Raw genomic sequence first — 25,331 nt, 5'->3', positions numbered from 1 at the left:
GCTAGGATGGAGTCCGTCACTCCTCAGCAGGCCAGGCTTGGTCCTGTTTGTGGGTGAATCCCAGAAAGAGGGCCAGTTATCTACAAATTCTATCTTTTGGGAGGGGCAGAAAACAGTTTTCATCCAGCGATTGAGTTGTGAGACTCTGCTGTAGAGCTCATCACTCCCCCTAACTGGGAGGGGGCCAGAGACAATTACTCGATGCCGACACATCTTTCTAGCTGATTTACACGCTGAAGCTATATTGCGCTTGGTGACCTCTGACTGTTTCATCCTAACATCGTTGGTGCCGACGTGGATAACAATATCTCTATACTCTCTACACTCGCCAGTTTTAGCTTTAGCCAGCACCGTCTTTAGATTAGCCTTAACGTCGGTAGCCCTGCCCCCTGGTAAACAGTGTATGATCGCTGGATGATTAGTTTTAAGTCTAATACTGCGGGTAATGGAGTCGCCAATGACTAAGGTTTTCAATTTGTCAGAGCTAATGGTGGGAGCCGTCGGCGTCTCAGACCCCGTAACGGGAGGAGCAGAGACCAGAGAAGTCTCGGCCTCCGACTCCGACTCGCTTAACGGGGAGAACCGGTTGAAAGTTTCTGTCGGCTGAATAAGCGACACCGGTTGAGCATTCCTACAGCGTTTCCCTCCAGAAGCCATGAGAAAGATGTCCGGCTGCGGGGACCGTGCGAGGGGGTTTATACTAACGTTACTATCTGTACTTGCTGGTGGCACAGACGCTGTTTCATCCTTTCCTACACTGAAATGACCCTTGCCTAACGATTGCGTCTGAAGCTGGGCTTGCAGCACAGCTATCCTTGCCGTAAGGCGATCGTTCTCCTGTATATTATGAGTACAACGACTGCAATTAGAAGGCATCATGTTAATGTTACTTAGCTTCGGCTGTTTGAAGTCCTGACGAACCATGTCCAGATAAAACCTCCGGGGTAGGAAAGTTGAATGAAAAAAGTTGAGTGAGGGAAAAAGTAAAAATATACGGTAATGAAAAAGTAAAAACCGTCAGGTAGCAAAGTAAAAACGGCAACAAAAACGCACAACAGCGTAAACAAGTCTGCAAGTTGGGTCTGAATACTTATGTCTAAACCTGTTTTTGCTTTGTCATTATGGGATATTGTGTGTAGATTGAGGAAAAAAACAATTTTATCCATTTTAGAATAAATCTGTAACGTAACAAAATGTGGGAAAAGTCAAGGGTCTGGATACTTTCCAAATGCACTGTATAGTGTACACACACTAATGAACACGTCAAAATAGTTTAGTTGGGTTTGTATGATGTTGACTTGATTTTCTAGCTGACTTCACAGCTGACTCATATTTACCCACAACATATTTATGTCCACAATGATGGTTTTAACAACAATGAAGTCATTCTGTAACTACAGTATAGGACTCAAACGTAGTGGGAATGGGTAAACACTCCATGTTGAAAATGCGTTTATCTGTGTATGTACCTGAGGGAGTGTATGTGTGCTGCCATCCTGTTAGAAGGTAACAGATAATTTTATTACAATGGTTAAGATGGATTTTTATTGTGTTCCATGGTGTTATTCGCCCCCTAGTGGAGCTTTCTGGTACTTAGAAAGACTGTACCCAAACAGGAAGTAGAGAATTAGTTCTGCACGCATAGAAGCAGCTAAAAACAATGCTACGGTGCAGGTCTTTCAGTGTAGCTATTTCTTGTCACGCTTCAGCCTCGGAAAATATTTGTTTTTTCACTATTCTGTCTAGTTTTGCATGGGAACGCAATTCAAGGGCAGAATAGTATGTCTGTGTAATCTGTATCATCTGTCTCTTCCAGGAGGAGGAGGGTCCAGAGGTGCTGCTGGTGAAGGAGGAGGGGTGTGGGGAGGGTCTGGGGAACCCTGAGGGGACCATGGTCATGGAGGACAACCAGACTACACTTCCTCCTGAAACCACAGAGGAACCAGCTGAGCAGCACAGGACCACATACAGTCTCACTGAGGTGAGCCCACTGTAAACTACTGTCTGAATTAAATTAGGTCGGGCTGTATTCCACTAAGCCTCTCAGAGTTGGAGTGCTGAATTAGGATCAGTTTTGCCTTTTAGATCATAATGAATGACTATGTAATCAGGTGGAGGACCTGATTCTCGATCAGAACTTCTACTCTGAGACTCTGTGTATAAGGGCACAGGTCTTGATATATTGTCAGGTAGTGTGGGACCATGCCTTTGAATTATCAAACCATTAAAGAAGGTCAAGTAATCAAATCAACTAACACGTTTGCATAGGATCAAATCAACTAACATGTTTGCATAGTACTCATATCAATCCCTCATTGCCCAATCAGAAGATGCTCCATAGCAGGGTGCTCATATCAGATTTCTTGATCCAACATCTTCTCACTCTGTATCTCTTACAGTCAGTAGACATGGAGGATGGGAAGCCTGATCTGCTGCTAGTCAAAGAGGAGACAATAGAGGATGAACCAGAGAGCATTGACCTCCTGAGTGGACTAAAGCTGGGGGAGCAAGGTAAGGGAGAAATAATATGGTCTACATACAGTAATATATCTTCAATGGGAATAGTGATGCACTTGGCTATTATGTTTCCTTAATTTTCTTCATTCATAAAATGCAACTTATGTTTACATACAAAAACACATAATGTACGGAAATTATTAGGTAATTGACAAAAAACTCCATATGTAGAGTTTTCTCTACATGTTTTTAAAGTCTATTTTGTAACCTCTTCCTGCAGGTGGTTGGCTGGATGCTAACAGAGGAGACTGGGCGGCCATCTTGGATTCCCAGACCCAGACCAGTGCAGCCAAAGGCTTAAGGGACAACATCACTGATCAGGCCAGGACCAGAGGCGATATAATGGAGGTCAGTGGATGGGACAGCGTCCTCAACTCTCGTCTGCGGAACAACACTGTTAACCACAACCAGAAACTGACAGTCGAACACAAAACGACCAAATTTAGTCTCCATGACAACATACTGGCTGAGACCAGGGCGAGACGTAGATTTGGTCTGCAGGGTCGGGGAGGTGTCGGTATGCAGCTGGAGAGAACAGACATTGACTCGGCTAGCGATGCGCCGTCCTGCTCCTATAGTTGTGATTCAGAGAGACTGATGGCGTCTCAGGTTAACCCCCTAACAGGTCCTGCCTTCAGCCTGCCTTCTATAGGATCTATCAACTGGAACATGGACCATGCGACAACACAGACACTCCCTGGCGCTTGTCCTCCTCACACTCTCCTTATGTTAAACCAGACCTCAGACAATGTCAGTGCCTCAACACTAAATGGCCACACAAGCCCATTGACAAATGACAGTAGTGGAGATGGAATCCGTAAAGCTGGCAGCGCCAAAGAGAAGCGCTTCCCATGTTCATTCTGTGGAAAAGCCTTCAGTTTTCCCAAACAGGTGGAGATCCACCAGAGGATGCACACTGGGGAGAAACCATTCAACTGTACCCAGTGTCAAATGCGCTTTGCCCGGGCTGGCCATCTGAAAAGCCATCAGAGAGTCCACACAGGGGAGAAACCCTTCAGCTGCCCCCAGTGTGAGAAGAGGTTCTCCCACCAGCACCAGCTGAAGAGGCACCTGAAGGTCCACACGGGAGAGAGGCCGTTTGCCTGTACGCACTGCGAGAAGAGGTACTCAGAGAGGAGCTACCTCAGGTTACACCTGCAAAAAATGCACACGGCCTGTGTATAGTGACATGTAATGTAGTTCTATTTATTTAATTTTTTTACCTTTATTTAACTAGGCAAGTCAGTTAAGAACAAATTCTTATTTACAATGACAGCTTACTGGGGAACAGTGGATTAACTGCCTTGTTCAGGGGCAGAACAACAGATTTTTACCTTGTCAGCTCGGGGATTCGATCCAGCAACCTTTCGGTTACTGCCCCAACGCTCTAACCACTAGGCTACCTGTCACACCAAAGTTTGTTTGTTTGTCGTTCATTCTGTTGGATTTGGATGTAGTAGGGAACTGGATGAGGTGAACTAAGGAAAGAATGAGTATGATGAGGCAGAGTAGATGATATGGTGATGATTGGTGTCTGTAAAAATGCTTCACTGATTAAGAGTGATAACCTTGTCCTGTTTGATGTTGGTGTTTTATAATGATGAAATGATAGTGCCTTAATTCATGTTTACTGTGTGTAATGTAATGTTGAACCTTCATCAAAGCGATGGTACCAGATTTATAGAAAAGGTAAAGTGTTACCATAGTGAGAAGTTATTCTACTTGTGATTGCTATTTTGTTTAAATGAAATACTAAATTGACTCTGCTGACTGACTTGGTTATTTTGTATAATTTTTTATATATAAATATATATACATTTTTTATAATTAATTCCAATGCCTCCATATTGTTAGGTACTTGAATCACAGTGTTAGAGATGGGCTTGACTGTGGTTAACATTTTATAATATCATGTCATGTTTCTGTGTGTACAGCAAAGAGTTTCTTATATAAAGCTTTATGCTTTTCTGTACAATATTTGTTTGCAGTCTGTAGTCAATGAAGACCTGCTGATCTGGTGTTACTGGTGGAAGAGACTGGACCTATGAAGCAATTGGTCAGGATCATGGATCAGGAGCTGTCGCTCTTCCTTCCCGAGTCAGAACAACGGTCCCAACCGCAAGGGACAGAGACTCCACCACAACCACTACATAGAACACAACCAGTGGACAGGTGGACTGAACAACCTCACTCCTGGTGGTCATCAGAGAGACGGGGGGGGGGGGGGTCCAGTCTGCAGCCTAGACCCTTCTCTTCACAGTCTCAGTGCAGGGATGGAGCAGGGAATGGGGCTGATAGATAGACCCTCCTGTTCCTATGATACAAACACCACAGTATCCATGATGAGCAGAGTAGATCACCCTGGGATTCAGAGGGAGCACCCCCCTATCCACATCGACAGGACAGCAGTGGAGAAGGTGGAAGGTTCCTCGGCGTACACATCACAGACAAACTGAAATGGTACACCCATACAGACAGTGTGGTGAGGAAGGCGCAATAGCGCCTCTTCAACCTCAGGGGGCTGAAGAAATTTGGCTTGTCACCTAAAACCCTCACAAGCTTTTACAGATGCACAATTGAGAGCATCCTGTCGGGCTGTATCACCACCTGGTACGGCAACCGCACCGCCCACAACCGCAAGGCCCTCCAGAGGGTGGTGCGGTCTGCACAACGCATCACCGGGGGCAAACTACCTGCCCTCCAGGACACCCACAGCACCCGATGTTGCAGGAAGGCCAAAAAGATGGACAACAACCACCCGAGCCACTGCCTGTTCACCCCGCTACCATCCAGAAGGCGAGGTCAGTACAGTTGCATCAAAGCTGAGACCGAGAGACTGAAAAACAGCTTCTATCTCAAGGCCATCAGACTGTTAAACAGCCATCACTGACACAGAGAGGGTACTGCCTACATACAGACTCTAATAAATTAATCACTAGTCACTTTAATAATGTTTACATATCTTGCATTACTCATCTCATATGTATATACTGTATTTTATACCATCTATTGCATCTTGCCTATGCCGCTTGTGGTGGTTAATTTCTGTATTATCAAATGAGGAGAGACAAACTTATCACACAAGTTAGAGTTATACTTAAACTGAATCTTTATTAGTGAGAGCTCTGCAATAGCGATGGCTGGTCGACAAACCACCCTCAGATGATTTGTTGAGAGCCACGACACAAAGGCTGCTAAAATCTTTTATAGCAAAGATCCACTCCCTAGTCGACATGACAAACAACAGATGTGTGGAATGGGTCACAAGGTGAGACTTGATAAATGAGAAAGGAGTATCCCACAGCCAGATAGCATTTGCTATGAAGACTGTTCTTATTGTTCAGTTTGGCCCCTAAGACGAGGCTCCGATCTTGTTCCTCGTACTTCATTGCACAAAAACACCAACTCACTCTATTGGCATAAATCAATTGTCAACTCCAGATACTCCCATCTCAAGTAAAACCCCTTCTCGACCACACTCCTGGACAAGCTCACTGAGGGGAGTAAGCCTCTAGGTCATACACTATCCCAGGATAGGTGCAACATCAGAGATGACATACAATGGTTCCAGACACTACCCCACACATCTTGTCCCAAACCTTATCTCCCGCAAGGCCAAAGGAGGGAGTGACTGGCACACAGACATTGTGGAGACAAGTCATTGGTTCCCCATTAATCACGCCATTCCTTCACATGGTTTAAAAATAGGTAAAGACACATTCACATATAAAGTCAATGGTCCCTCCTGTTCTCTTCTCTTTCTGATATTTTGCATAGCACCAGGGATATGTGAAAGACTAGCCTGACTTCTCCCCTCTATGGGCCCCAGGTGACTGAGCCCCAGCTGAGGGAGGAAGTGCAACTTCCAACACCAGAGTCCGAAAGGCTGCAGTCTAATAACTATCATATTAGCATATTATGCAGATAATAAATCTTAATTATCTATGTTAAATAACTAATTTTGATTCTTACGCCACACGCTCTTTCATTGCTCATCCATATATTTATATGTATATACTCTTATTCCATTCCTTCCTGAGATTTGTGTGTATTAGGAAGTTGTTGTGGAATTGTTAGACTACATGTTAGATATTGCTGCACTGTCGGAACTAGAAGCACAAGCATTTCGCTGCACTCGCAATAACATCTATGTGACCGATTTGAGATGTATGCAGGGGATGTCTGGGAACTATTCTTTAGCAGAAATATTATAGTTATGTGAAGTGTCTTGGGGTAAGAGTGTAATTAACCACATACCCCTCATTGATTAACACTTTGTTAAACTTGTCATTTGAAACAGGCTTGTATAACTACCTGTTTTTACAGCGACAGTAAGCCTAGGAACAAGCACTTAAATATTGACCTTACTGAGTAGATGGAATAAAGTAATTATTATTTTCAACTCTATTCTTGCTAACACACTGTTCGTTCTAAACAAGTATTCTCTAAGCTTGAAAGAGTATGCTCTAACATGCTGACCGGACACGTTGCGTGCGCGAGCGTCGCAAAATACATTTTGAAATCCATGTTATTCAATTATTGCATCCACACTGCTCGCGCGCCAACGAGCGTCTGCGATGCCAAGGGCTAAAATAGAACTCTCTGACACAGATCTCGCTGAAAGTCCTGCCTCTCCCATCTCCTCATTGGTTATACCCACGTGTGTGATTGAAAGATATGAAAGTTTAGATGCAGATCACCATATAAATTCAAAGATAAAAAATCCTGGAAGGAGGAGAGATGACTAGAAACGATTCGGTTGGCCGTTTTATGTGTGGATTAATTGTCGGAGTAGAGGACCTTGTGCATTTCAGGTAAAATAACAACTCAATGTTTATATCCCAGGACAAATTAGCTAGCAACAGCAAGCTAGCTAAATAGGACAAATTAGATAGCAAGTGCAAGCTAACTAGCTAAATTGCCATACATGTTTAATGCTTTTCGACCTGTCCCCAAATTAATGTCATTGGTTCAGAGTTTGTTTTGATATTTTAACTTGCGTGTAGTGATCGCGTTTGGTGTAGGGGGGCAAAATACATTTATGCACGATGGCGAACGCGGGCAGCCGGTTTGAGTTCCGTGTAAGCTTGAAAGATAGTGATCACGAATAGGAGATTTGATATGTAAGGTAATAATCAGTACCGTATTTCAAAGAACAAAGCGCATACCTTTTTCAGTTAACCACATCCTTTGAGCTATGACGCCAACCAATAAGATTATTTCTCTTCAGTGTAAACGGAAGTGAACAGTTACCCAAAACAATTATCACGATAGCGTTTTTAGTATTGTTATTTAGACGTTTATTAACACCCTGGAACTCAAAATATGCCTAACTGCACAGAATTACATACTTACCTCAGGTAGTGTTTATTTCGCGTTGGAGACAGGACTTGGTTGCTAGATGTTCTAGGTAAGGCTAGCTAGCTGCTAACAATGGCTAACTGTATGGTTTTTCACACTCAAATAGCCTCCGTCATGGAGGTGCTAGCGAATGCCGCTGTGGCAGAGATCTGTAAACTCGTAGACGACGACTATGCAGTATTTCGTTTGGAAATAACTCAAAGCCAGAAAGAAAACAGGGCATTGCGGAGGAAACTACAGCTGCTGGAACTGAAGGTGTCACGGGAGCGCGCAGAGAGGACCATTCGTCCTAGAAGTGTCAAGATCCTCGACCGATACAGAGGAATGGCAAGAGGTACATTTTGCAGAAGGCCGAAGTTGCGCTGCCTGTCGCCCCAATCCCCTCTGCGCATGTGTGGCCTTAGATGTGTTAAACACGTACTGTAGTGTAGATGGTTAACCAGAATTGGGTCTTGGTCAGTTTTTTGATAGTATGCAATAACTCCCCAGAATACTTGGCTGTCTTGCGCAAAGACACTATCATATTATAACCAGATTGTTGTTTACTGCACTTTGTATTATTTACCCAATGAAAACAATGTAATGCATGGAACATATTACATAAATCAATAAATAGTATATCAAGGAGTTAGAAGTGTTACCTTACATCCTTGCCAATTCTTGACATTATCAATTGTGTACAATATACCGTTGAGCATTGACAGTACCTAACCTAACCACGTCTTTCCCCCAATCACTCTCTTAGGTGAAGGACATCTCACTGTAGGTCACAGGAGCGTTGTGAAGCCAGCCGGACACAATACATGGCGAGATGGTCAACCAATCACTGTTGATGAGGGGAGTGGAACCTCAACCCAGCATGTTATCGTGATAGAGGTTAGTGTAATAGTGTTGCATAAAAAAATGGTTACTTTGTTAATCAAATGTGGCCCATTTATTTCAGAAAGCCTCGCCTCAGCTATTAACTTGCTTACATGTATCTGCCATAGGGGAGCTTGTAAGACTTCTCTGACACAGTGTTTTCGCTGCAGTCATTTATCTGTGGCGCTGCGCAACGGCAAAGAAATATGGAACATGAAAAGAATATGTCTGCCGAGGCGCACTTTAAAGATTCTAGAACAGTACACATTTACTTTGCCTCTGCAAACAAAACGAGTAATGCACGACAACCCCATAGTAGAATAGTTTCTCTTTACCTAGTCTGCTTGTTGTTGTGTGTTCTATGCGAGAGAGATATTCCTCTCGAGGCGCATTCAAGTTATGAGTGCCATAGTGCGAAAAACATGAATTCTGATAGGCAGTCAATGCATAACAATTCTTGCAATCACCGGGAAAACAGCAGTTGTAATGGCCTTTGTTAAAAACAGAAGGATCCCAATTTTCCATTCCAACTTTATTTCTCAACTCCTTAGCGAACTGCACCATTTTAAACCCATAGTTTTTAGCAGTGACATGGTTAAGCACATTCCTGCTCCAATTCCCTGTGAGTGTATAGGGGAGAGTGGGGCTAAATGTAACACGGGCCAATTGTAGGGTAACTTGGGGTAAAACACAACCCTTCCTCAAAATATTTTGGGGGAGTTACTTACATTCTTTTTGATGAGACAGATAACATTTTTAGTTGAGCAAGAGTAGTGGCAACCAGGGAAAGTGTTGGGGGGGGATAGTGACATGAAATGGTTTCTGGGGGGGGGGGGGTTACTCCAAGTTATCATAAGAGGTAGGCCTATATTATATTCGCTCTGTTATTCATGTTTTTTGGGACATAAAATTCAGCAATAGGATGCTAACTAGCTAAAAGATCCCATATTTGGGATCTAGCTAATGATGCAGTGAAAAGGCACCAGAGGCACAGCATGTGTTTATTGCGCTGTCGGTGCTGATGCTGCAACCTCATTTCAGCCATTTAGTTTCTTACTTGTTTCTGACTGAAAAGTTATTTTACCGAAATCCCTAATTTGTTTACGAAAAACATTCCCTATTCCCTCAACCCTTGCTCTCTTTACGTGAAACATGTAAGTATCACATGCAACCAATAGGCTATAGGTTAGGCCCTATCATAATGATGTCAATAAATTGGTTATAGCAAACTATGAACACAGTAACACGTGACAGCAAAATGGATGCAGAGGACGTGAAAAATATGGGTTAATGTTTACTGGTTGCTCAGGAGGTAAAGGGGAAGTCAGATCTGGGGAAGACATTTGACTTAGTTGTGGAAACTACTGGAGATCAATACAAATTAGGGTCTAAGAGCAAACGTTGCGTGAGTTATGTGTGCCAAACAGTTGCTGTTAGATTACAATATTATAATTTTTTCTGACCATTTGAACAGTGTAAACAACACTAAATAACAGCACTAATGATTTATAAAGCCTTTATTACAGCAGACTAAAAACAGTTGCATGCATTTGTGAATTGCAGTTTATTTATTGTTTAGGCTAATTATTCAAAGCTGCCTTTGTTATTTAATTTAAAACGAAAATGCTTGATTGCATTTCAAAGCATGAATGCCTCGTATGCTGTGTGATGGCATGAACAAGGGAATCATTGATTGATTGATACGGTAGCCTATATATTGAAATATAGGGCTAAGTAAGTTACGGTATTATGACTAAACAGGATGCGCTCTTAGGCCTGTAGCTCGATGGTGGTTATACAAGGCTACTATACAAAGATGACTAATGATAATGACATTACGTATTATAATGATGATCATAATAATAATTGTAATAATAACAATAAGAAGTTCAAGAAAATGTAGGGTATAAGAGCGAGAGCTGCGTGCATATTATGTGTGACAAACAGGTGTTGTTAGATTATAATATTATTTTTCTGGCTGTTTGGAACAGTGTAAACAACACTAAATAAATAAGTAATGCCAGTCTGTTGTAACAAACTTTTTTAAAGCCTTTATTACAGCATAGCAAAGATTAAAAACAGCCGAATCTGTGAAATTGCTTTATCCAACATTTTGCCATTGCATAAGGCTTGGTGTCAACGGAATCCGTAGGCTATTAAATGTGTATATGTATATGTATGGATGATTTATAAAGCCAGGCACATTTAACAGTTAGGCTATTGATTGTAGACCTAATTAAATTGGGGTTTCCTCTCTCCTCAACTTTCTTAGACAATTAGGTTAAGGCAAGGGCTGTTTCCTCATCTCTGCTGCTGCTGCCTCTGCCGCATGGTTCTCAATCATAACATAACAACATAGGGAAAGGCGCCAATTCTACGGCGCACTGAAGATTATGTGGACAGCGACTGTATCCAACACGGGAGAAAGTGCATTTGTTCTAAAATATGATTTGATTTATTAGTGTTGCACCATTTATTTTTACATAATATAACCATATAACTTCAGTATCACATGTCTTAGAGTGATGGACTGTGCCATCCCCGTGGCCTCCGCAATGTATGAAACAGGCGCGAATCAGACAGGTGTCTTGTGCACCATGGGAAAAAACGAAACATTTAGATGCTCGACTAAAGAAATCTCGGTCGACCAACAGCCTATCGACCAGACGATCGATCAGTCGACTAAATGGGGTCAGCCCTAAAATAATTTAAACAAATAATTGTACAAATATGTTATTGGGGCCCATTTATGAAGGTATAAATTATATTTTAGATGGTGTCAGCATAATTTTATTTTCATTCATTTTGGATTAAAATTCAACCTTTTCCCCCCACTGCTACTAATTTTGCCAGAGGAAATACTGCTACGACATTGTTATCTAATTCTACTCATGTACCCTTAATAAACTCCTCTCTTCTTGTCAGTCTGCAGATGTAGAAGCTGCAGGTCCTGGAGGATCATCTCTGGTCAAGCAGGAGAGGACTGAAGGAGACGACCCACAACAAAGCAGAAACATCCAGACTGGCGCAGTGGCTGGAGTGGTGCCCCCTGAATCCATTGAGGACCTATCCACCGCCGCCACACCCCAGCCCAGGACCCGACACAGCATCGCGGAGGTCAGTGGAAAGCCGAACGGCATCCTCAAGACAGAGACGGACGCAGAGACTTTAACCGTCACAAAAAGCCTCTTACACACAGGATCTGAGCACAGATCAGACACAGAGAGACTGGGGCTGGGGAGACTGGGCTGTCCTCCTGCTCCCGCCTCAGAGTATTTACTTTACGGTGACTTGAGGACAGTTCATTCCCATCTGGACTCAGGTGACGCGTTACAAGCTGGCAATGATCCGTCTTGTTCTTACACTACAGAGATGGAACCTGTCAACATGCCCTTGGGTTTAGAGACACAGACTGATCTGTCTAGAGGGGACTGGAACCGGCACAGTAGTAGTGTGTTCTCTGAAGGGTGCCTAGATAAGAAAGGGGAGGTTATAGCGGTAGATGAAGTGACTGTGAAAGTAGAGGGTGATGCTCCTCCCACATGGAATGCAGATAGTCACCTAGGAGACGGATACTCACAGGGCAGAGATTTCTTAGATTATAGGGAAAGTTTAGAGACAAATCCAGATGTCGCAACCCACTCCCCTTTACACACGCCCAGGGATCGCGACCCAGTGTTCACGTCAATGGGGCCTTCCGATTCACACGGCCGCGTCCTTTTCGATCAGGTATTGAACTCAAACGAAAGGGCTAGAGCCCAGGTTCAGGAAAGGGGAGCAACATCAGGCAATAGTAAAAAGAAACAGTTCCTCTGCATGTTCTGTAACAAAGGCTTCAGCTGCCCCCAGAAGGTGGAGATCCACCAGAGGGTCCACACAGGGGTGAAACCCTTCAGCTGTACCCAGTGTCACATGCGCTTCGCAGAGGCTGGCACACTGAAGAGGCACCAGAGGGTCCACACAGGGGAGAAACCCTTTGTCTGCCACGTGTGCCGGGCCAGTTTCTCCCACTCATTCAACCTGAAGAGACACCAGAGGGTCCACACAGGGGAGAATCATACAGCTGCCCCCAGTGTGAGAAGTTCTCCCACCAGCACCAGCTGAAGATGCACCTGAAGGTCCACATGGGAGAGAGGCTGTTTGCCTGTACGCACTGCGGGAAGAGGTTCTCAGAGAGGAGCTACCTCAGGATGCACCAACAGAAAAAACCTTCCACTCTATAACATAGAAAGTAACCATTCGACTCCATTGCTTCTGACGTTTAGCTCAAACCCTGCATTAAAGACAAAGATTAATTTTCATTGTTGTCAGCAGAAAAGATCCACAGATGCATTTGGATTAACGACAGTGACAGATTTCAGTGATGGAGAATATTTCATCCAGACATTGTGTGATATATATATAAGCCTAAAAAGTCTGTGACATATTGTGTTTGTACTGTGTAGGCTATATGATGTTCACAAATGCCTATTTCATTACTTCCATTTAACTACTTAATTTTTTCCCCCCAAGACACTTTTAATGAGTATATTAATGCAGTTTATCAAGTTCATGCAGATTTTTAGTTGAGACATGACATGTACAGTTGAAGTCGAAAGTTTACATACACCTTAGCCAAATACATTAAACTCAGTTTTTCACAATTCCTGACATTTAATCCTAGGTTTTCATTTAATCCCTGTCTTAGGTCAGTTAGGATCATCACTTTATTTTAAGAATGTGAAATGTCAGAATAATAGTAGAGAGAATGATTTATTTCTTTCATCACATTCCCAGTCGGTCAGAAGTTTACATACACTCAATTAGTATTTGGTAGCATTGCCTTTAAATTGTTTAACTTGGGTCAAACCTTTCGGGTAGCCTTCCACAAGCTTCCCACAAAGAGTTGGGTGAATTTTGGCCCATTCCTCCCGGACAGAGTTGGTGTAACTGAGTCAGGTTTGTAGGCCTTCTTGCTCGCACACGCCTTTTCAGTTCTGCCCACACATTTTCTATAGGATTGAGGTCAGGGCTTTGTGAAGGCCACTCCAATACCTTGACTTTGTTGTCCTTAAGCCATTTTGCCACAACTTTGGAATTATGATTGGAGTCATTCTCCATTTGGAAGACCCATTTGCGATCAAGCTTTAACTTCCTGACTGATGTCTTGAGATGTTGCTTCAATATATCCACATAATTTTCCTACCTCATGATGCCATCTATTTTGTGAAGTGCACCAGTCCCTCCTGCAGCAAAGCACCCACACAACATGATGCTGCCACCCCCGTGCTTCACGGTTGGGATGATGTTCTTCTGCTTGCAAGCCTCCCCCCTTTTTCCTCCAAACATAACGATGGTCATTATGACCAAACAGTTCTATTTTTGTTTCATCGGACCAGAGGACATTTCTCCAAAAAGTATGATCTTTGTCCCCATGTGCAGTTGCAAACCGTAGTCTGGCTTTTTTATGGCGGTTTTAGAGCAGTGGCTTCTTCCTTGCTGAGCGGCCTTTCAGTTTATGTCGATATAGGACTCGTTTTACTGTGGATATAGATACTTTTGTACCTGTTTCCTCCAGCATCTTCACAAGGTTCTTTGCTGTTGTTCGGGGATTGATTTGCACTTTTCGCACCAAAGTACGTTCATCTCTAGGAGACAGAACGCGTCTCCTTACTGAGCGGTATGACGGCTGCGTGGTCCCCTGGTGTTTATACTTGCGTACTATTGTTTGTACAGATGAACGTGGTACTTTCAGGCATTTGGAAATTGCTCCCAAGGATGGACCAGACATCTGGAGGTCTTGGCTGATTTCTTTTGATTTTCCCATGATGTCAAGCAAAGAGGCACCTAGTTTGAAGGTAGGTCTTGAAATATATCCACATGTACACCTCCAATTGACTCAAATGTTGTCAATTAGCCTATCAGAAGCTTCTAAAGCCATAACATCATTTTCTGGAATTTTCCAAGCTGTTGAAAGGCACAGTCAACTTAGTGTATGTAAACTTCTGACCCACTGGAATTGTGATACAGTGAATTATAAGTGAAATAATCTGTCTGTAAACAATTGTTGGAACAATGACTTGTGTCATGCACAAAGTAGGTGTCTTAACCGACTTGCCAAAACTATAGTTTGTTAACAAGAAATTTGTGGAGTGGTTGAAAAATGAGTTTTAATGACTCCAACCTAAGTGTATGTAAACTTCTGACTTCAACTGTATGTGTGGATTTCATATGGATTATTTAAAACTTGTTTATGTTTTAATAAACACAAAATGAGACTTTTCATTTTAAGACTTTCATTGAGACTCTTCAATATTCATCACATCTGATCTCACCCTATTCTGCATACACCAGACAGCGCTTTATAACCAATATACACATACTAAATATACCTACACATACCCACACACTAACAAACACCTACTGTACACGTCAAAATAGTTTAGTCATGTTTGTCTGACTTTTGACTTATCATAGCTGACTTATTTTTACCCACAACGTCATATTTATGTCCCCCATGATGGATTTAACAACAATGAAGTCATTCTGTAACTACAGTATAGAACTCAAACATAGTGGGGATGGCAACAAAAAAACTTTGTTGAAAGTGTGTTTTATCTGTGTGTACGTGCGCGGTTTGACTCAATGAGAGCCCCCCCATGGTTATATCTGCAGGGCGGGTTTAGGGCCATGAAATATTGTGTGGTTGGTGGCGGGTGGGTTGAGTAAAGCGAAAACGATACCTTAAAAAATACATACATGTATAATTCTTGTGTAATTTATATCTATAGGGTACATTTAGCCTAAAATAATGAAAGGAAAACCTATCTGGCTTTAGTGTGTAAGCCTAAGCTTTAATTGTATGTACGCCAAACAGCCTATACACCAAGGGGCAGAAAAAGTTAAAGCTGCAACGTGACCCAACCAAATTCACATAGAAATGTGTGTTGTCTATCTGTCAGTCCCACTAAGCGCAAACCAGATGGGATGGAGTATCGCTGCAGAATGCTGTGGTAGCCATGCTGGTTAAGTGCGCCTTGAATTCTGAACAAATCATTGACAGTGTCACCAGCAAAGCACCATCACACCACCTCCTCCATGCTTCATGGTGGGAATTACACATGCAGAGATCATCCGTTCGCCTACTCTGCGTCTCACAAAGACATGGCTCTTGGAACCAAAAATCTAAAAATGTGGACTCATCATACCAAAGGACAGATTTCCACCGGTCTAATGTCCATTTCTTGTGTTTCTTAGCCTAAGCAAGTCTCTTCTTATTATTGGTGTCCTTTAGTAGTGGTTTCTTTGCAGCAATTCAACCATGAAGGCCTGATACACGCAGTCTCCTCTGAACAGTTGATGTTGAGATGTGTCTGTTACTTGAACTCTGTGAAGCATTTATTTGGGCTGCAATCTGAGGTGCAGTTACCTCTGCTGCAGAGGATAAATTCATTAGAGTTAACTCTGGGTCTTCCTTTCCTGTGGCGGTCCTCATGAAAGCCAGTTTCTTCATAGGACTTGATGGTTTTTGCAACTGCACTTGAAGAGACTTTCAAAGTTCTTGAAATTTCCAGATTGACTGATCTTCATGTCTTAAAGTAATGATGGACTGTCATTTCTCTTTGCTTATTTGAGCTGTTCTTGCCATAACATAGACTTGGTCTTTTACCAAATAGGGCTATCTTCTATATACCACCCATACCTTGTCACAACAGAACTGATTGGCTCAAACACATTAAGAAGGAAAGAAATTCCACAAATGAACTTTTACAAGGCACACCTGTTAATTGAAATGCATTCCAGGTACCTCATGAAGCTGGTTGAGAGAATGCCAATAGTGTGCAAAGCTGTCATCAAGGCAAAGGGTGGCTACATTGAAGACTCAAATATAAAATATATTTTGATTTATTTAACTTTTTTGGGTTACTACATGATTCCATATGTGTTATTTCATAGTTTTGATGTCTTCACTTTTATTCTACAATGTAGAAAATAGTAAAAATAAAGAAACCCTGGAATGAGTAGGTGTGTCCAAACTTGACTGGTACTGTATGTAAATAAGGTATCTGTTTTTAATTTTTAATACATTTGCAAAAATGTGTAAATAACTGTTTTCGCTTTGTCATTATGGGGTATTGTGTGTAGATTTCTGAGGATTTTTATTTATTTCATACATTTTTGAATAAGGCTGTAACGTAACAAAATGTGGAACAAGTCAAGGGGTCTGAATACTTTCTGAAGGCACTATAAGCATTTCTTGCAGTAAAATGACACAGCAAATGTAGGTAAAAATATAAATAATAATTTGACTTCGGAACAGGGTTGAATAAATATTTATTTTAGCATCTTGAGGGAATGTGAATGCGCAGTTCGATACTGTCTGTAGAGGTGCAATCTTTTTCAGCATCATAAAAGCTCATAGTATTTCAACCACATAAAATATGCATCCAAGCCAAACTGAAATCTTATCAGAAACCTCTTGGGTCATTGTCACAGCTTTCAATTTCCTTACAACCGGTCAAACTAATGTCATTTGGAAATTCATTCACATTTTTTTTTTTGTTATTGCATTTTCTTCCCGGTCCCTAAAAGTCTTTGCTCTGTGAAAGAAACAGAGGTGACAGAGAACATCACCGATGTCAACTAGATTGAAGCATTCATTCTATCGAATTATGACATTCTGGTGAGAAATGGTTTATTTTGTCTTCTATGGCAACATGTAATGACACAAGCAGCTTCTCTTCTATTTACACTGAAGGAAAATATAAATGCAACAAATAAAGTGTTGGTCCCATGTTTCATGAGCTGAAATAAAAACTCCCAGAAATTTTCCATAAGCACAAAAATATTATTTTCTCAAATTTTGTTAACAAATTTGTTTACATCCCTCTTAGTGATCATTTCTCATTTGCCAAGATAATCCATCCACCTGACAGGTGTGGCATATCAAGAAGCTGATTAAACAGCAGGATCATTACACAGGTGCACCTTGTGCTTGTCACAATAAAAGGCCACTAAAATGTGCAGTTATGTCACACAACACAATGCCATAGAGGTATCATGTTTTGAGGGAGCTTGCAATTGGCATGCTGATTGCAGGAAGTTCCACCGGAGCTGTTGCCAGAGAATTTAAAGTTAATTTCTCTACCGTAAGCCGCCTCCGTTGTTTTAGAGAATTTGGCAGTAAGTCCAACCGGCCTCAGAACCACAGACCACGGGGGTGAAACGCATTCTGATTGGCTGGGCCTGGCTCCCAAGTGGGTGGGCCTATGCCTTCCAAGGCCCATCCATGACTGTGCCCCTGCCGTCATGTGAAATCCATAGATTAGGGCCTAATTTATTTCAATTGACTGATTTCCTTTTATGAACTGTAACTCAGTAAAATCTTTGAAATTGCTGCATTTTGCATTTATATTTATGTTCAGTATAATTATTGACAAGTTGACTAACAAATAGCATACCAAAATGTCAGAAATTATAAGCAGAATCAGGCCAAAAAAAACAAAAGACACCCTCTGTCAATTTTTTTGTTGTTGCCGTCTCTGACTAGCCCATAGTGCATTTTCTATATTTACGGTTATGGTGGGGTACGGGGCCTCTGATTTTCACTTTATCACATATGGTCAGGCGGATGGGTTATTAGCAATTGCTTGCTGGTGCGGGTGAACAAACCCGCATACCACTGTCTGTGTAATTTGTACCACCTCTCTCTTCCAGAAGGAGGGTCCAGAGGTGCTGCTGGAGAAGGAGGAGAGGTGTGAGGAGGGTCTGGGGAACCCTGAGGGGACCATGGTCATGGAGGACAACCAAATTACACCTCCTCCTGAACCCACACAGGACCCAGCTGAGAAGCACAGGACCACATACAGTATCACTGAGGTGAGCCCACTGTGAACTACTGTCTGAATGGTGTAAGGTCGGGGCCATATACACAAAGCCTCTCAGAGTAGGAGTGCTGATCTAGGTCAGTTTTGCCTTTTAGATCATAATGAATAAGATTTCATGGAAAGATCCTAGATCAGCACTTCTACTCTGAGACTCTTTGTAGATATGGGCCCAGGTCTTGATTGATTTTGTCTTAAGTGTGGGACCATGCCTTTGAATTATCAAACCATTGAAGAGTGTGAAGTAATCCAATCAACTAACACATTTGCATAGTATAAAATTTGCTTGCATTGCCCAATCAGAAGATGCTCCATAGCAGGCTGCTCATCAGATTTCTTGATCCAACATCCTCTCACTCTGTATCTCTTACAGTCAGTAGACATGGAGGATGGGAAGCCTGATCTGCTGCTGGTCAAAGAGGAGACAATAGAAGATGGACCAGAGAGCATTTACCTGCTGAGTGGACTAAAGATGGGGGAGCAAGGTAAGGGAGAAATACATATAGCCTACATTTTTATTTATTTATTTTATTTCACCTTTATTTAACCAGGTAGGCAAGTTGAAAACAAGTTCTCATTTACAATTGTGACCTGGCCAAGATAAAGCAAAGCAGTTCGACAACATACAACAACACAGAGTTACACATGGAGTAAAACAAATATACAGTCAATAATACAGTAGAAAAATAAGTCTATATACGATGTGAGCAAATGAGGTGAGATAAGGGAGGTAAAGGCAAAAAAGTCCATGGTGGCAAAGTAAATACAATGTAGCAAGTAAAACACTGGAATGGTAGATTTGTAGTAGAAGAAAGTGCAAAGTAGAAATAGAGATAATGGGGTGCAAAGGAGCAAAATAAAGAAATAAATACAGTAGGGGAAGAGGTAGTTGTTTGGGCTAAATTATAGATGGGTTATGTACAGGTGCAGTGATCTGTGAGCTGCTGGTGCTTAAAGCTAGTGAGGGAGATGTGTTTCCAGTTTCAGAGATTTTTGTAGTTCGTTCCAGTCATTGGCAGCAGAGAACTGGAAAGAGAGACGGCCAAAGGAGGAATTGGCTTTGGGGGTGACCAGAGAGATATACCTGCTGGAGCGAGTGCTACAGGTGGGTGCTGCTATGGTGACCAGTGAGCGGAGATAAGGGGGAACTTTACCTAGCAGGGTCTTGTAGATGACCTGTGGGTTTGGCGATGATTATGAAGCGAAGGCCAGCCAACAAGAGCGTACAGGTCGCAGTGGTGGGTAGTATATGGGGCTTTGGTGACAAAACGGATGGCACTGTGATAGACTGCATCCAATTTGTTGAGTAGGGTATTGGAGGCTATTTTGTAAATGACATCGCCGAAGTCGAGGATCGGTAAGATGGTCAGTTTTACTAGGGTATATTTGGCAGCATGAGTGAAGGATGCTTTGTTGCGAAATAGGAAGCCAATTCTTGATTTAACTTTGGATTGGAGATGTTTGATGTGAGTCTGGAAGGAGAGTTTACAGTCTAACCAGACACCTAGGTATTTGTAGTTGTCCACATATTCTAAGTCAGAACCGTCCAGAGTAGTGATGCAGGACAGGCGGGCAGGTGCAGGCAGCGATCGATTGAAGAGCATGCATTTAGTTTGACTTGTATTTAGGAGCAGTTGGAGGCCACGGAAGGAGAGTACATACAGTAATAGATCTTCAATGGGAATAGTGATGCACTTGGCTATTTCTTTCCATTCATAAAATGAAATCAATACAACTTATGTTTACATACAAAAACACACATTATAATGTATGAACTTCACCAGGTAATTGACAACAAAAAAAACTCCATATGTAGAGTTCTCTACCATGTTTGTAAAGTCTATTTTCTAACCTCTTCCTGCAGATGGTTGGTTGGAGGCTAACAGGGGAGATTGGGCGACCATATTAGATTCCCAGACCCAGACGGGTGCAGCTATGGGCCCAGGGGACGACATCCCTGAGCAGGGCTGGACCAGAGGCGACATAGTGGAGGTCAGTGGATGGGACAGCATCCTCAACTCTGGGCTGGGGAACAACACTGTTAACTACAACCAGAAACACAAAACAACATATCCATGACAACAGACTGGCTGAGACCAGGGTGAGGTGCAGATTTGGTATGTGGGGACGGGGAGCTGTGTTGTTGCAACAACACAGAGAGGAGCTACCTAAGGATACACCAGCAGAAAATGATTACTGTATGATGATATGTAATAATAATAATAATAATACATATATTTCTTTATTTTATATAGCTCTTTTCATACAGAATCTCAAAGTCTCTTTTAAAAACTACAACAAATTCAGGGAGCTGGCAGTTCATGGAAGAGGGTCACAGCTAGATGAGGATGCAGTTCAGTGAAGGAGTAGCTTGATTGGAGTCGGCGTTGATACAGCCAGGGAGAGAGACGTCAGACAGGCCCGGAGCTTTATCAGGCACATCTGTCTCTGCAGTTCCCAGCGAATGTGTAGCCCCCACCTGCGTGATGCATCGGCAGCAATAAGTGCCTGAGAGACCACCACACACATCAGCAACAGTCTCCTACGAGGCGAGCCTCTGTCATCCCCTCACACCACAGTCCGCATCTTTCCATGTAGTACTAGTTAGTTAGTTTGTAGTTAATTTTGTTGGTTTGGGATGTAGGAGGGAACTGGATGAGGTGAACTGAGGAAAGAATGAGTATGATGAGACAGTAGATGATATGGTGATGGTTTGTGTGATGGTGTCTGTAAAAATGCTTTACTGATGAAGAGTGACATAAGTCGACTCTTTAGGTTGATGCTGGTGTTTTATAGTGAGATAAGGATAGTGCCTTAATTCGGGTTTGATTGTCATGTAGTAGTGAAGGTGTGTGTAATATAATGTTGAACCTTTTCCAAAGTATTCTAAAATGTATGTTATCAAAGCAAGGGTTCCAGATTTATAGAAAAGGTCATATTACCGTAGTGAGAAAAGTTATTCTATTTGTCACATGTATAGTTTTGTGCAATAAAAGTACTTTACTTCACGTTATGTGAGTGTATGACCATTTAGTTGAAATTAAATACTAACTTGACTCTGTGCTGACAATTTTTTTTTATAATTGCAGTGACTGAGTTTCCCTTAGCTCAGTCGAACCAAAACATTATACTTAATTCTTGAATCAACACATATGGAAATATTTTACAATAAACTCAGATGGCTCCATATTGTTAGGTATTGAATCACAGTGTTAGAGATGGGCTTAGGCCTCCTAAGTGGCGCTGTGGTCTAAGGCACTGCATCGCAGTGCCTTAGAGATTCTGCATCGCAGTGCCACTAGAGATTCTGGGTTCGAGTCCAGGCTCTGTCACAGCCGGCCGCGACCGGGACCCGACCGGGACCCAGCGTCATCCGGGTTAGGGGAGGGTTTGGTCAGCAGTAATGTTCTTGTCCCATCGCGCACTAGCGACTCCTGTGGCGGGCCAGGCGCAGTGCACGCTGACACCGTCGCCAGGTGTATGGTGTTTCCTCAGATACATTGGTGTGACTGACTTCTGGGTTAAGTGGGCATTGTGTCAAGAAGTACTGCGGCTTGGTTGGGTTGTGTTTTGAAGGACGCACGGCTCCCGACCTTCGCCTCTCCTGAGTCCGTACGGGAGTTGCAGCGATGAGACAAGACTAACTACCAATTGGATACCACGAAAAAGGGGTAAAAGAAGAAAACATAATTATATATTTTTTTAATGATGGGTTTGACTGTAGTTAACATTTTATAATATGTCAAGTTTCTGTGTGTACAGCAAAGAGTTTCTTATATAAATCTTTATGCTTTTCTGTTAAATTTGTGTTTACAGTCTGCAGTCCATGAGGACCTGCTGATATCCGGTGTTGCTGGTGGGAGAGACTGGACCTCTGAATCGGCTGGTCACAAATCCTGGCCCCGGATCAGAACCCTGGATCAGGAGCCGTCGCTCTTCTTTCCTGAGTCAGAACCAGGACCGAACCGCGAGGGACAGAGACTCCACCACCACACAGAACACAACCAGTGGACAAGGGGACTGAACAACCACAATCATCGTGGTCATCAGAGAGACGGAGGGCCCAGTCAGGGATCCAGTCTGCAGCCCAGACCCTCTTCTTCACAGTCTCAGTGCAGTGATGAAGCAGGGCCCGGGGCTGATAGAGATAGACCCTCCTGTTCCTATGATACAAACACTACAGTATCCATGATGAACAGAGCAGGTCACCCTGGGCTTCAGCCTTCACAGAGAGTGGTGGGAGACCCCCCTGATGGTAGTCTAACAGGATCTCATCTACTGCCTGGTGAATGGGTTCATAGAAGGCCTGGACCTGGGTCTAGCCTTCCTCATCTACCTCATGTTTACCCCACCAATACAGACCGGGTCAGGATGGGTGTTCACCACAAGAGGTACTTATGCTATAACACAGCACACAATCCCAACAACACCCAACCAATGGCTAGAGGTCAAGGAGGGAGCTCAAATACTAACCACCTGAGGGTGGTGGCACCTGCTTCTACCTCCTCTGGTGTCATTGGGTCACAACGTGGAAGGCCGAGCGTTAGGACGGACACCGACAAGCCGTACGCCTGCCCCACATGTGGGAAGTGCTTCGCCGAGGCGACCTATGTGAAGGAGCACCAGACCGTTCACACCAAGGAGAGGCCCTTCAAGTGTAAGCTGTGTTACAAGAGCTTCTCTTTCCGGAGTAACCTTATCAGACATAGGAGTGTCCACAGTGGGAAGAAACCTTTCAGCTGTACCCAGTGTCATATGCGCTTCTCCCACTCGTCCAACCTGAAGAGGCATCAGAGGGTCCACACAGGGGAGAACCCGACAGCTGCCCCCAGTGTGAGAACAGCTTCTCCCACCAGAACCAGCTGAAGATGCATCTGAAGGTCCACACCGGAGAAAGGCTGTTTGCCAGGAAGAGGTCCTCAGAAAGGAGCTACCTCAGGATACACTAGCAGAAAAACAATTCCACTCGATAGCTTCTGACGTTTATATCAAACCCTGCATTAAAGACAAAGATGAATTTTCATTGTCAGCAGAAAAGATCCACAGACGCATTTGAAATAACTAGAGTAGCAGATATCAGTGTTGAATATATACTCCTGCATTCAGACATTGTGTGATATATAAGCCTAAAAAGTCTGTTACATATTGTGTTTCTACTGTGTAGGCTATATTATGTTCACAAATGCCTATTTTATCAAGTTCATGCAGATTTTTTTGTTGAGACATTACAATGCATTCATCGTAAGAAAGCTGGGTAAGACAACCACAACACAGTCATAGCAAATCCATTTTTCCTCAAAGTACTTAGTGCCTTCAGAAAGTATTAGCACCCCTTGACTTTTTCCACATTTTGTTCTGTTACAGCCTACATTTTTAATTGATTCAATGTCAAAGTGGAAATGTGTTTTTCGAAATTGTCTTAAGTCAATAAGTATTCAACCCATTTATTATGGCATACGTTTTATAGACTCATTCTGTGTTCAATAATAGGGATTAGCATGATTTTTCAATGACTACCTCATCTCTGTACCACTCACATACAATTACATGTAAGGCCCCTCAGTTGAGCAGGTAATTTCAATCACAGATTCAACCACAAAGACCAGGGAGATTTTCCAATGCCTCGCAATGAAGGGCACCTATTGGTGGATGGATTTTTTAAAAAGCAGACATTGAATATCCGTTTGAGCATGGTGAAGTTATTAATTACATTTTGGATGGTTTATCAATACACCCAGTCACTACAAAGATACAGGCGTCCTTCCTAACTCAGTTGCTGGAGAGGAAGGAAACCGCTCAGGGATTTCACCATAAGGCCAATGATAACTTTAAAACAGTTACAGAGTGTAATGGCTGTGATAGGAGAAAACTGAGGATGGATCAACAGCATTGTAGTTACTCCACAATACTAACCTAATTAACAGAGTGAAAAGAAGGAAGCCTGTACAGAATAAAACTATTCCAAAACATGCATCCTGTTTGCAACAAAGCACTAAAGTAATACTGCAAAAAATGTGGCAAAGCAATTCACATGTTATATTTGGGGCAAATCCAATAAAACACATTACTGAGTACCACTCTCCATATTTTCAAGCATAATGGTTGCTGCATCATGTTATGGGTATGCTTGTAATCGTTAAGGACTGGGGAGTTTTTCAGGATAAAAAAACTAACAGAATGGAGCTAAGCACAGGCAAACCCCTAGAGGAAAACCTGGTTCAGTATGCTTTCCACCAGACACTGGGGGATTAATTCACCTTTCAGCAGGACAATAACCCAAAATATAAGGCCAAATCTACACTGAAGTTGATTACCAAGACGACAGTGAATATTCCTGAGTGGCCGAGTTACAGTTTTGACTTAAATCTAATTGGCAAGACCTGAAAGGGGTTGTCTAGGAATGATCAACAATCAATTTGACAGAGCTTGAAGAATTTTGAAAAGAATAATGGTCAAATGTTGCACAATCCAGGTGTGCAAAGCTCTTCGAGATGTACTCAGACTCACAGCTGTAATCACTGCCAAAGGTGATTCTAACACCTATTGACTCAAGGGTGTGAATACTTATGTAAATGCGATATTTCTGTATTTCATTAATACATTTGCAAACACTTCTAAAAAACGTTTTCACTTTGCTATTATGGGGTAATGTGTGTATATCGGTGAGAAAACAAATGTATTTAATCCATTTGGAATTCAGGTTGTAACACAACAAAATGTGGAATACTT

General features: G+C 42.5%; 2 protein-coding genes and 1 pseudogene across 4 annotated transcripts in view; all 3 read left to right on the top strand.

Moving 5' to 3' along the window:
* Positions 1–25,331, top strand: part of LOC115190948 (neurotrophin receptor-interacting factor homolog) — a 204,524-nt gene that overhangs the window by 144,715 nt on the left and 34,478 nt on the right. The gene's annotated exons all lie outside the window — the stretch shown is intronic.
* On the top strand, positions 1,969–3,795 carry LOC115191342 (oocyte zinc finger protein XlCOF8.4-like). Its single transcript, XM_029749220.1, has 3 exons — positions 1,969–1,981; positions 2,400–2,511; positions 2,738–3,795. The coding sequence occupies exons 2-3, from the start codon at positions 2,409–2,411 to the stop codon at positions 3,700–3,702; spliced, it is 1,068 nt and encodes a 355-aa protein (XP_029605080.1). The 5' UTR covers positions 1,969–1,981; positions 2,400–2,408; the 3' UTR covers positions 3,703–3,795.
* On the top strand, positions 7,951–13,382 carry LOC115191197 (zinc finger protein 619-like; annotated as a pseudogene).

Source organism: Salmo trutta, chromosome 4, assembly GCF_901001165.1.
Source record: "Salmo trutta chromosome 4, fSalTru1.1, whole genome shotgun sequence".
NCBI lineage: Eukaryota > Metazoa > Chordata > Actinopteri > Salmoniformes > Salmonidae > Salmo > Salmo trutta.
This window is presented reverse-complemented; position numbering and strand designations above follow the sequence as displayed.